Below are 12,852 nucleotides of genomic sequence, written 5' to 3' on the forward strand. Positions count from 1 at the left end.
GCTGTCAGTACTGTCATATGCTGGTGCTAACCGAAGACATGTTAAACTAAACATTAGAAAGAGATCAGCAAGTCATCTGCATGGTAACTCAGCTAAGAGATTAGGTAGGCAGGAGCTGGTGCAGTCATGTGGAGATGATGAGGGTTGGAGCTGTGACGGACACATCCTTTTTTCCCCCTCAGACGGTGGCAGCGCTGCCTTGTAGCCGGGCTTGCTGTGACCTGCCTTTGCAGAGACAGCTCTTTGTGTATGAAATCCTAGCAAGTGGTGGGTGGCAGACTGCAGGAGAGATGCCGAATTGGGTTAATGAGGGAAGAGGCACTTTTTTTGGATGCTGCTGCCTCAAGCTGATAAAAAATTCAAACTTGGGCAATTTGAGACGGTTCATCCCTGATCCCAGAGCACAGCCTGGCACAGAGCACACCAGCAGTGAAACCTCAGAGCTTGCTTTTTTCTAATTATGAGATCCCCCTTTCATTGAAGGAGTCAATGCAACACCAGCAACACCAGTGCATTTGAGCTTGCTCTGTATCTCATCTTATTTGCACTGAGCTGCACTGAAGTGCAGGTGATGGTGTAGCCAACAAGATCCTACCCCGTTCCTTCACAGCCTGCTCCCACTTTGATATGTGCACACAAACACAAGGCATTTGAGTCTGGTGTAGTCTGAAGGCAAACAAAAGGTATCTGAGGCAGTGCTTCAAGGGCAGCTGCACCAGTGCACGTGTTCCATGCAGTTACCAGACATGCAGTGTCTCAGCCAGAGGAGTGTGCAGGGAAGTCAGGATTGCTCTCCATGTCTGGAAGTAGCTTCAGATTTTCTGGAGTCATGTTAAATGGGAATTTACTGTCCCAAGGCAATAACAGACTTGCATCTAAGTTCCAAAAAGAACTATTTTTAAAGAACCTTTGGTTTGTAATTGGTTTCAAGTGGAGCTGTTTGCTAATGGGGGTGAAATGTTTGGATAATGGCCAGTTTCTTAAGAAAAACAAGGGGTGGGGAGTGTGAGACAAATACTGCAGCAAGTTTTGTTCCTAATGCAGTGGCACCAGCTCATTTGCCCTGGATGCCTGTTAGAGCAGAAGAGAGGAAAAGAGCAGCCATGCAACAGCTTTAACTGGAGTGCCACAGCCTGATGTAACATCAGCCACAGCCACTGCCACCAGGCTGCAAACTCTTCATGGATCAGCTCTGGCCTGATAGCAAATGAACATTTGTTCACTGTGGCAGCTCGAGCTGGTGGGTGCAGTGTCCAGCTTCTCTTTTCCCAACCTAACCTTTGAGACTGGTTTTTATAACATTATTCTATAGTTATTTAGTGATAGAGAGAGAAGAACTAAAGGCTGATCATGAACTCCAGTGCTGCTGGAGGTAGTTTGGCAGGATGTCTGTACCATAAAGGCAGCACAAGTCCTTTCTCTTTCTGCCCAGACTTCTGCTCCTGTTCTGATTTCAGCATGTCCTTGTCTCACCTACAGTGTAAGGGACTGTGATGTAATGATGGGACACATTTGCATTGCTCTAGGATGTTTACAGGATGGACACCCACGTGATGGACCTGATTGAGTTTGGCTTTTATGCTAGTGTGAAGCAATTTCAGACCACAAGACCAGGTATGAGGAGGAACTGTTACCCCCACATCTGCTCTGGATATCAGATTTAGTATTTGCTTGCTTGTAGCCAGAGCTCAGAGAATCTGAGGAGCAAAGATATATTTGTGAGGCCCAGGAGGATGCCCCAGGTGGTGGGGGAAAGGTGGCTTTGTGTGGCTGCTGTTGCCGTGGGCTGCGGCTGCAGGCCCTGGACACCTGAGGTGTGTTACCTGAGTCGGATTTTCTGCTTGAACTGTGGAGCTCAACACCCAGCCACAGAGCTCTGGCCACGTCCAGAAAGGGGTCAGAGCCTCCAGGTCTCCTGGTTTTTCTCTGGAGCTTTGAATGTGACAACTTGGTAACTTCCTTTTCTCTCCCTGTCTCCCTCAGCCTCGTAAAGCCCATGCGACACTATACGGTCTTCCTCTCTGAGGACTCTTCTGATGATGAGTTTCAGCAGGAAGAGGATCCTGTCTCTGGCTTCTCTGAAAACTTTTTCTTCTCTGCTCCTTTTGAATGGTCTATCCTTTACTCTCTCGTTGAGCTAATTCTGCCTGCAGACAGCGGCTGTGCGTTGGTCAGGGTGCCTGTGCCTGGGATCTGGAAATGCTCCTGCACTTTCTGTGTGGCACTCACTGAATGCTCAGCATTTCTCCTGCTTGTTTGGTTTGGTATTTGGCAGCATGCACAAGCTCCCTCCTGCATGAAACACCACACAGCAATGCACAGCTTACGGTGTGACGGCGGCCGCAGCTCTGTGGGATGTGACCCCTCGCCTTGCCCTTTGTTCCAATGTGCTGCTTGTGTTCCTGTCCAGACCTTCTCCCATCCTTCATCGTGCAGTGCTGGCTGTGCTGTTTGGGTTGCCCTCTGAGCCTTATTTCACTGCAGTTCTCATCTCTTTGAGCCTCCCTCGCTTGATCCCAGGCTTTCTGTGCTGTCAGGTGCCACGTCCTCAGTGACCCTGGGGAGTCAGGGTGCAGAGGGCCTCAGGGATGGGAGGACACCGTGGCCTGAGGCAGCTGCAGATGATTTGCTTCACTCACTGTGTCACTTGCATCCAACTTCTGAATTTGTAAAGTGTTGTCCCAGGGAGAGAGGTGACTGTGGGCAGCTGGGCACAGGGACACAGACACAGTCAGTAGCAAAGGGCCAGGAAAACGGTCCCACGCTCTTGGGTTTGGGGCAGAGGAGGCCAGGCCACTGACATGGTTTGAAAGCAGAGTATTCCTCAGGGGTTTGTACAGTGTCATCTTGTGCTTAACAGATGAGTTACTGTGTGAGAGACTAAAGATTCAACCAAGATTTGCAAGATCACCCCCTTCCTTAGGACACGTACCATCAGCTGCCTGTCTTGTCCTTGCATTATTACACCCTTGTCTGTGAGCTGGGTGCCTGCTGTGTGTGTTGGTGAATGAAGGGAGAGGGGCTGTTCATCAAGGTGCATGATACAGATGTAACAGGATAAAATGCAGAGGGGGAGGGTTCTGCCTTTACATCTGGTTTTTGCAGGTCTCACAAATATTTTCTTTTAATTGAAGCTGTGTTTAAATGCCACAGCAAAGCTGGCTGCCAGTCAAATGCCAATCACACAGATATGTGTGGCACTTCTTGTTGTTAATTGGCTGTGCATTAAGCTGCTGTTCTCTGTGCACAGAACCAATATGCAAATCTGCCAGGGCTCACTTTTGCTGAGGTATGTGCAAGAGAAGCATCCCACGAACCCAGCCTTGGCTGCAATGTAAAAGAGGTGTCTCCATAATGGATTGTGTTGTTTCCTGATAAGATGACACCACTGTAATCATTGGGACTCTGCACAGTGTTCCCAATTATTGCAGGAAAACACTGAGCTACGCTCCGTGCTGAGCTGGTGGGAAGCGGGAGCTGGGAGCCGGCTCAGCCGCTGCTCTGAGCTGAGCGGGGCCCTGTGCTGGAATGGGCAGAGCTGGCGAGCTCCTGGGCCCCCCAAAGCCTGGCTGGAAGGGAGGGACTGCAGCTTTCCCCAGGTGCTTCCCACTTAACGGCTTTTTCCTCTCTGAACACCCCTCGAGTGCCACGTCCTCCGTGTGGTCCCTTGGCTCCCACACCCTCCGTTCACACGGCAGCCCGAGGGGCACTGTGCCAGCCATCAGCTGCCTGTGGAGCCATCCAGCCCCTTAGGAAACACTTGTTTAAAAAACATCAATGACAAAGACCAGCGTTTTTAACCTGATTTGGTTTGTGTCCCCCCAGGCCTCAGCCCTACCGAGCCCTGAAAGAATCCGACAGTGCTGATGGGGAAGAGGCCATCAGTCCAGAGCGGTCGAAGGAGCCTCTGCCTCCGAGCCCTCTGCTCTCAAGCAAGGCCACAGAAATCAACCTCCTGGAGGACATCTTCCCCAACTTAGAAGTAGAAGCACAACCTCAGCCCCTCAGCCAAGCCAAGAGCCTGGAAGACCTGCGGACACCCAAAGAGGAGGGGGAGCAGCGATGCACGTTTGACTACCAGGTTAGGACGGCGTATCCTGTGCCCGGGGGGTGGCAGAGCCGGGGCTGCTCTGAGGAGCATTTTTCATACTACTGGATAAATGCATCTGTTTTCCAGCCATTTGTTCATTTTTTAATTAAGCAATTACTGGAATGGGACTCACTTGTTGGGCTTTTTCCACCAAAACCACAGCCTTTACTTCTGAAGGAGGAAACACTTGCCCTGCTCCTCAGAACACGTTTCGTCTGGTGGCTGCCACAGAGTTCTCTTTGCAGCTGGTGCTCAGCAGTGAGCACGAATGGATACCTGGGGGTTTTCAGGTCCCCTCCAAACTGCATGGGTTTTAAATTGCCTTCTTTTAATTTGGCCATTTTGTTCCAGGCACCACTGGAATAATCTTGTAGAAGAGAGACTCTTTATGAAGGATTTCACTGAACATATGCAGCTCAGAGCCAAACTAGAGCAGACTTTGAGGTCTTCACGTGACATGAAAGAAAATAATGCCACTTCTGCTTTACCATAAGTTAACTTAGTGTTTGTATGGAGATATTGATGTATTTATAGAAAATGTCACATAAAGTTTCTGTAGCTGCTCCCAGCCAGCAGGGACGGCTTCTCAGCTCCTGTACCTCACCTGCAGGTCACCCACAGCTGCCACAGTGTGTCCCAGCTGAGCAACTCATTAGAGGCAGAGCTGGAGTTAGAACTGCAGAGTCCTGCCTCAGGTCTCCTGTCTGTCCTTGCAGGCTGTGCTGTTGTCTGAGGACAGATGCTGTTCTGCTCACAGCTCAGCAGCCTTCACTGTACACCCGTGTCGTGAGGAGGTCACGAAATGTTGAGTTTTCTTCATGTTTCCTTGCAGAGAATGGATCTGGGTGTGTCTGAGAGGAACAGGATGGTGCCAGCCATGAAGCTGTCTCACCCTTACAGCAAGCTGTGGAGCATGGGCCACGATGACATGGCCATTCCCACCAAGTATTCCCAGAGCTCCCCGGAGCGGCCGCTGCCCGGCCTGGGCAACAAAGCGCCCGGCGCGAGGAGACCCCGCAGCAGGGACAGCATCCTGGCTCCTGCAGAAAAGGATGAGTCAAACCCTGCCATCCAAGGGAACATCACCATTCCTAGGCCACAGGGAAGGAAGACTCCTGAGCTGGGAATAGTGCCGCCGCCACCAGCACCCAGGGCTTCCAAGCAGCAGACTCCGGCTGGGCCAACAGACGCTCTCGCTGCCCAGGCCACAGCACGGAGCCATTTGGTTTCAGAGCTTATCCCGGAGCCCTTTGGAGTTGGCAGCGTGTCCTTCGACCCTGAAATCCAGCCTTCCTCTCATCCATCTCAGCTTTTGTCCAGTGCTGCCAGCACAGCTGAGATGCTCCAGCCTGTCAAAGTGAAGACAGATAACACAGGTAACGAGGGTGACTACCTTCTCAACCTCCTGGATCCGCTAAAAACAGGCAGCTGGCAAAGCAGTGGCCCCCAGCAAGGCCCCCACAGCCTGCAAAGCTCGGCCACTCCACCTTCTCCAGCTAGCTTTGTCTCGGTGGCAAGTGACTTTGTGCCTCCTCCAGCTGCACCATTTGTCCAGCCACTTGGTTTCTCTTCCCCAGCCCCACCAGCTTTTCTACAGCCATCTCCTAATCCATTTACACAGACCATGCCAGGAGCCCTTTCAGTGTCTCTAGTCAGACCCCCGAGGGGCTCTTTCACCCCCTCTCTAGGTCACGCTTACAGCTCCAGCTTCATAGCGCCTAATTCCAGTTTCTATCCGCCACAAAGACCTCAGCCAAACATTTCAACCCTATCCATGCCAAACTTGTTTAGCCAGGCTCCAGCTGTGCCAGCAGCTGGCTCCTTGCTGCTGCAGAGCCACTGCCCTTCCCCAGCAAGCTCTCTGCAGCCCGTGTGTTTAAGTGGTCCTTCAAAACCCAGAACGTTACAGGTGGGCCAGCCCGGCTCAAAGGTAGATCCCAAACAAGCGCTAGCTCTCCTGTCTAATGAAGCCCCTCTGCTCCCTTCCAGGCCAGCTAAGGGCTTAGAGTCAGTGTTACTGTCTTCAAAATGCGAGGAGACAAAAGATCCATTTGAAGATTTGTTAAAAAAGACAAAGCAGGAGGTGTCACCCACCCCGGGGAAGGTCGAGCAGCTCCGGAAGCGCTGGGAGACCTTTGAGTGACGCTCCCGGTGCCTTTGGATGGAACTGACACGGGGGTTGGTTTTTTTGAGCCAGCATAAACCCAGGCATTTGTTTTCTAGAAGGCTGAGCCAGGATAGCTGCAGGACCATCACCGTGCTGCGTCACACACGAGTGCTTTTTGCCCAGAGTTCAGAGCCCCCACACGCTGTGCTGGTCCCTGCAACCCCTTCCTCATCCCCACACTGAGCCCCCGGGACTCTGCACTGACCAAAGCTTGAAGGGAGCTGGGTTTGAGGTCTGGGTTGGGTCACAGAGCTTTCCAGACACTACCCTGATACAGCAGCTCCTTCCTTAGCCAGCAGGAGCGCGGCTGGTGGTACAGAGCCTTCACGTTTTGCTTTCACAGGTAAAGAGCAGCAAAGCTCAACTCGTGAGCTGCATGGAGTGAACCCACGAGGCTCTGAGCTGGTCCTGTCTTGCTGTTCATTTAGGTTCTACTATGGGGTGAGCTTTTGTTGCAGGTCTTTGCTTTCCCTCCCCCAGGACACTGAGCAGTGCCAGCAGAACTGTCACGTTCACTGTTGCAGCACAGAGCAGTTGCTCAGGCTTTGGTCCTGCAGCTCTGTTGGGAAACTGGAAACACCAGCAATTGAGTTTCTTTTTGTTTTGATTTTTGTTTCTTTGTTTGGTTTTGTTAAACACATCAGAAAATCGAGGCCATGGAGAGGATCCTGGCTCTTACAGCTGTGTGTGTGAATACTGTGTATAAATGCTGTAAATGGCAGTAGATGAGTGGGATGTAACAATATCTTCCTTGATTATCACAAACAAACAGAAAAGAGGGGAAAAAAACATGGGGGTATAAAAAGGGGAGTGTGAAAGGTGCCAGAACAGGAGCCAGAGCCAGGACCTGCGGGTGCCCAGGGGCAGGGAGGGAGGGAGGCACCTCCAGCCTCAGCCCCTGGGACTCTCCCTGGGCCTGTGGGGCTCAGCCCCTCACCCCAGGCTCTCTGTGGGGCTGAGGCTCCCAGCCAGGGCTCCGTGGGGCTCAGCCCCTGACCTGCTGAGGCCGTCTGTGCTGCGCTGGGCCCGGCCTGACGGCGAGGTCACGGAGCACAGGAGGCCGATGTGAAGGTTCAGGGGTACGTTTGCCCTGAGACACTTTTCTGTGGCAAGAGGATTCTCAGCAGGTTGCATCCCCCTCTCAGCATCCCTTAGGAACCCGCTGTCTCTGCAGTGAGCCTTTTGGTTTTCCTTCAGTGGTGCTTTTCCTGTTTGGTTTGGTGTTTGGGCACAATCTGATGTAAACACGTTGCTCTAGGAGAGGTAACACATCACCATTAAGCCTTTGATAAAGGAATCTGTTTTGGACTCGTGGGGGATTCTTGTAAAGCTTTATCTGATTTCCAATGTATTTTATTCATATAACCTTGGAAGTTTCTTACTCCAGTGGATGAAATGAAATGGCTGTCGCTGCCTCTGTGCAATACACAGGTACTCGCTGTCCAACCCGGCGCCAGGTTGCGCAAGAGCCCAGGATGACGTTAATAGTAGAGTTCTGTAAAGCCCTGTTCCTCTGACAAGCCATTCTGTTGGGTTTGTATTTTCTTTTTGTGTTGGAAGACAGATGGTTTTAGTATTGCATAGTAAAATATGTAAAGCCTACGAGAGCAGCTCCCTTTTCTTTTGCACGGGTCAGGTGTGAGGGCTGTGGCTGGAGCCCGGCTGGGACTGCAGTTGCTCCCTGCCAAAGCCCCCTCGCTGGCTGTGGGTCTGCTCCAGGCCCTGCTCCAGTGGCATCCCCTCTCTTAAAATGTTCCATTTTGAGGCACTGGAAAGCAAGGTTTAGCTTTTTGTCTTACTTGAGCTCAGGGATTCCTAACCTCATTCCTTCCTGCCAGTGCCAGGCTTAACCAGAGCCAGCAAACTGGTACGATTGTACCTGGAGATGAGGCACAAAGGGCTGCAGCCTGTGTGGGACAGAGCCCAGCAGCCATGGAGACAGCAAGCTCCTCTCCAGAAGAAAACCCATCAGAGCTCAAGGTAATTGGGTCTACTTTAACCAAATTTTATTGTCAAGTTCTTGTGAAAACATTGTGGTTTTTACAAATGATGAACAGTTACCAAAGGGCCCAGGCTCAAGGCTCAGGCTGGGCAACTGCAGCACAGCCCCTTCTGTGAAAAAATAGAGTCAAAAATTCAGTATCAAAAGCAAGTTCAGTTCATTAGTGAAAAAAACAGCAAAACACCTTCATAAATTATTCTGCAGAAATGCTCAAGACACTGACAGAGCATTTTACCACTTGTGCTGGTCCTGGCTTTGGGTGCTTGAAGTGAACACTTGCTCAGCTCTGCTCCCTGCACAGCAGCTGGGGCTGCTCTGGGCTTTGTCCCTCCGTGGTGCCCTGCAGGACACTGCAGCAGCCTGGCTCAAACACCTCAGTTCTTACCATTCTGGTGCTCTTCTCCCAGGCCCCTGGGCTGGAACAAGGTTGGCTCATGCAAATCCTGGTGCTGCCTTGGTGTTTCCACAAGTTCAATGCAAAAACCCAGGTGGAGGCAGGTCCAAGCCTCTCCTGGCCACAGCCTGGAGGTGCATCAGCTCGGAGTGTGCAGGAACCCAAAGCATCATCAAAGCTGCTGTAGGTTTGTTACAGCGTGTTACAGGTTGAAGACACACAGACCCACCTTTGCCCTGAAGTACCAGCCACCAGCCAGGCCTGAGGGGAGCTGGGTGCCCCGGAGCAGGAGGGACCCTGGGCCAGGGCCCTACAGCCCCTGGGTGACTTTCTCCAGGGCCAGGCTCAATGCTGCCTCCTGCCTCTGAGCAGTTCCACGGGTGCAGTTCACCCTGTTCCCCTGCAGCAAGGGGGCTGGGCCATGGGGCTGCCTGGCACTGACCTACCTCTGCAGCTGGCAGCTGCACAGAGGGAGCCATCCCCAGGAGAAGGACCAGCCCTGTGAGCACTGACACACCAAAGCCACGGCTCATTTCTGCATCAGGGCTCCCTCCAGCTCCTTTCCAAACCAGAGCCAGGCAGGGGTCAGCTCTTGTTTTCAGCTTCTCCTCCGTCTCAGAGGGAAAGTGATCTTCCTTACACACAGCAGTGGTTGTCTTGTCTCCCAAGGGTTTGCTTCTTTCTGTTTCCCAGAGTGTTCATTCTCTGCACACGGCCTGTTCTGAGCAGACAGCCCCCAGCAGCAGCTTTGCACTCTTCCCTTTGCTCAGAATTACATTAAAATTTACACCTACAGTCCAATCAATTCCAAAGGTACCAGAGCAGCATTTTCTTCCAGTGGCATTGGCTGTGGGCACAGCCACACTCTGCTCACTGAGAGTAGTCTGAGGATTAACAAGCAGACAGTTTTCTACAAGCATTTCTCACTGATGGCTGTAGCAACTATGCTGAAATGCAGCTGACTTCAGACCTTGGCCTGCTCTGCTGTATTTCCTTCCCCAGGCTGATGCTGAAGAAGAAAGAGCAGCCCAACAGCTGGAACAGTAACAGAGGAGAAGCCCCAACATACAAACATCCTTTGTAGGGAGATGTGGGCAGCACAGGCCGTGTCTCTGCCCCACACCCCTCCTGCTACCACTCACCCTGTGCTTACACCACGTTGCACTCGCTGCTGAGGAGCCCAGATGGGGTCAGCTGAGGTCACACACCCGCTGCCACCACCCCAGCTGCAGGGCCTGAGCCACCAACGGCACTGGGGCCTCTACACAGAAACCTCCTCCTCTTGAGACAGTGAATTCTCTAACTGGCACCTCAGGCTCAGAAAGGCACTTGAAATATTCCTTGGTTTAGGCTTAGGAAGAGCCTGGCGTCGCAGTGCCTGAAGCAGCAGCGTGGTGCTCGCTGGGACCGTGGCTGCCTCGGGCTGGGCCAGAGGGGCAGCAGCAGCTCTGGGAGGTGGCTCCAGCATTCAGTCACTGGTCTGAGCTGTGCAGAGGAGGCACAGGCACGTGTCTTTTGAAGCCACCGTATTTCCCACATTATTTCTTAGCACAGTGGTTTCATTCCCATTGGACTTGCCTCGTTGGTATCTTAGCCTGTGTGGCTGGGGCAGCTCTGTCCCTCCAGCTGCTGCCACAGCAGCGCACAGGCCGTGGGTCTGTGGACCCTCCCCCTGCTCCACAGCCTCTGCTCATTTCCTCTCCTCCACTGGCCTCTCCAGGACTTTGTTTTTCCTCTCCCAGACTTTAGCCTCTTGCTGGCAGAGCAGCTGTGCACAGCTGTGATGGGACGAGCTGCACTGAGCACGCTTGGGCAAGCGGGTGGCTTCTGCCAAGGAACAGCAGCAGGTGCCTGGAGCCTACGAAGCAGCCAAAGCAGTTACAGACCTGTCCTACAGAACCGTGGCTCAAGAGCTAAGAGAAAGGTGCTGCAGCAGGTCCATGAGCACTCGTCACAGGAGCCTGGTTCCTAGATCAGCCGCTCGGTTGGTGGCATCTTGATGACGTTCCACATTTCCACTCGAGCCCCGTCCTTCTCCTGCCGGCTCGGGCTGTACGTTCCCTGAGTTGCTCTCCTCCTCTTCATGGCAATGGCTGTGGCTGCAAGGACTGCGAGGAGCAGGGCAGCCCCTGCAGCCCCGACTGCTCCCACCACCGAGGAGTTGCTAAGCTGTGCCCACAGCGGCTGCGGCGGCAGAACAGGCTGTTACTGGGAGCTCCCCGCCGAGGGTGCCCCGTTTCACACCCCCGCTGCCCCCTCCCTGTGCCGGCAGCAGTGCGAGGCGGGAGCTCCCCCCTCCATGGCACACAAATGCCCAGGGAATACAGCAGCAGACTGCTGCCCCTTTTCCTGCTCCCCTCCTCCCCGTCCCGCAAGCCCCGAGTGTAGCATTTGGCACCGACCCCCAGCCCTGTGCCAGCCCCGTTCCTGCCTGGTAGCCCTGGGAATGGCCAGCAGTTCACTGCACACACAGCTTTGCCCCAGGGCTGTGGCTGTGGCAGGGCAGGAGGTCGCAGCTGCTGTTGCTGTTGAAGATGGTTTGTGAAAACCTGATAGACCTGAGCTGAAAAAGCTTTGGGTGCTCTGCAGTTGAGCAAAGCAGTGCAGCAGTGCAGCCCAGCAGGTACCTCTGTACAAGGCTCCTCAGAGGACGCAGAGACCTTAACCTGTACAGTGGTGCCCTTCGGCGGTGCAGCCAGAGCAGCTGCAGCTCAGCAGGGCCCGGCCGGGCTCCGGAGCTGCCGCACGTCGTCAGTGCCACGAGCGGCCGGTGGCTGGAGCTGCTGCTGCTCCGGGGCTGGGAGGGGCGAGGGCCGGGGCGGACCCTGGGCTGTGTCTCCTCCGGGCTCTGCCTATATCAGGCGCTCCTCGGGTGGCACCTTTAGGACACTGTCCATCTCCAGCCGAGCTCCTGCCACTTCCTGCTGACTCGGGCTGTAGGTTCCCTCTGATTGACGCCTCTTCCTTGCAGTGAGAATCATGAATATGAGACCGATACTGAGGAGCAGTAAAGAGCCACAGGCTACAGGGACAGCTACTTCAATTAGTGGGGAGGGGAAGAGAGCACCTGGAGTCCCTTTCTGTAAAAGAAATTAATGGAGAAACAATGAAATGTTTTAAGGGGCCTCCTTGGCAACACCAGACCCAGAACAGGCATCAGCAGGACAGAGACAGCCAAGGCTGGGAACGAAAATCCAAACTCTAAAGTCAAGGCAGAGTCATTTTCAGTAGCCACAGGAAATCTCCCTGAGCTGGGAACGACACCAAAACGAGTTCAATGGTGCCTCTGAGGGCAAGGCAGAGAATGGGTTTAGCTATTAAACTGTCCATTAGATGCAGCGTTGTGCATCTCCCTTGAAGATCCTGGGACAGGGAGGTGTCCTAAGTTCCAGACTTAACAGTTGAATCTCAAGCCAGAGGAAAGACTAAGATACAGCACCAAGGGCTGACGTGCCCTGCAGGACCTTCGTGAAGTCGTAGGGCCAAAGACTGTAACTCACTGAAGTGGGGGATGGCAAGGACTAGATCACTGAAACTTGTAAATTGCAAAGGCACAAACTTCAACATCCACCCCACATAAAAATGCTCCAGAACAGACTCAATGACAACATGCAGCAGAAGGGAAGGATGTTGCACAGGTCAGTAAGGGGATGAGAGAAGGGAGATGATAAAGAGGCCCAAGAACTGCAGAGAAAAGTAACCAAGAGAGCACTTTGCAGATTGTGGTGGATGAAGGATGTGCATGGAACAGAACGGGGAACAACTACCAAAACTGCAGCGGTTTTGGCATTAAAGATTTTAAATTACAATAAGCCTACCAACAAGAAACCTCCTGTTGCTGATGACACATGAAGCTGGAAGAACTCGGGCTTGATTCCTGCAGCCTTTGCTTGCCCCTCAGTCTGTGCTAATGGCACCAGTAGCAGCATTCCCCCAGCCCCAGGAGGCCTGCTGCCATCTTCAAATGACTCAAGTTCAGGGTGATGTTTTGAGCCTGCCCCAGTTCAAGCAACATGCTGGGGGTTAGTTCTGGTGTCACATAGCATGCAGGTTAGTCACAGCACCAGTGCAGCCCATAGCAGCTCCCCCTCGTGCCTGCACTTCAGTTGCTGCTGGTGGGAGGAGAGAGAAAGGGCAGGGGACAGCAAACAGCCCTTCTGCAGGCATGGGCAACAGCAACCAGCCACAGCCAGGCCCTG

General features: G+C 53.2%; 2 protein-coding genes across 12 annotated transcripts in view; one reads left to right on the forward strand and one right to left on the reverse strand.

Annotated features, from left to right (window-relative positions):
• The window catches only part of DENND1A (DENN domain containing 1A), a 177,557-nt gene extending 169,708 nt beyond the window's left edge, over positions 1-7,849 (forward strand). For 4 of the 5 annotated variants that reach the window (XM_062011582.1, XM_062011584.1, XM_062011585.1 and 1 more), the window contains 2 exons: positions 3,826-4,081; positions 4,923-7,849. In XM_062011582.1, the coding sequence (XP_061867566.1) occupies positions 3,826-4,081; positions 4,923-6,233 (1,567 nt within the window). In that variant the 3' untranslated portion in view covers positions 6,234-7,849. Of the gene's footprint in view, positions 1-1,044; positions 1,119-3,825; positions 4,082-4,922 lie in introns of those variants that run through there. The other variant, XM_062011587.1, reaches the window with a different exon arrangement.
• Positions 7,850-8,241: 392 nt separating this feature from the next.
• The window catches only part of CRB2 (crumbs cell polarity complex component 2), a 59,079-nt gene continuing 54,468 nt past the window's right edge, over positions 8,242-12,852 (reverse strand). For 6 of the 7 annotated variants that reach the window (XM_062011729.1, XM_062011734.1, XM_062011732.1 and 3 more), the window contains one exon: positions 11,035-11,733. In XM_062011729.1, the coding sequence (XP_061867713.1) occupies positions 11,506-11,733 (228 nt within the window). In that variant the 3' untranslated portion in view covers positions 11,035-11,505. Of the gene's footprint in view, positions 10,838-11,034; positions 11,734-12,852 lie in introns of those variants that run through there. The other variant, XR_009820057.1, reaches the window with a different exon arrangement.

Source organism: Colius striatus, chromosome 19 (genome assembly GCF_028858725.1).
Source record: "Colius striatus isolate bColStr4 chromosome 19, bColStr4.1.hap1, whole genome shotgun sequence".
NCBI classification, from domain to species: domain Eukaryota; kingdom Metazoa; phylum Chordata; class Aves; order Coliiformes; family Coliidae; genus Colius; species Colius striatus.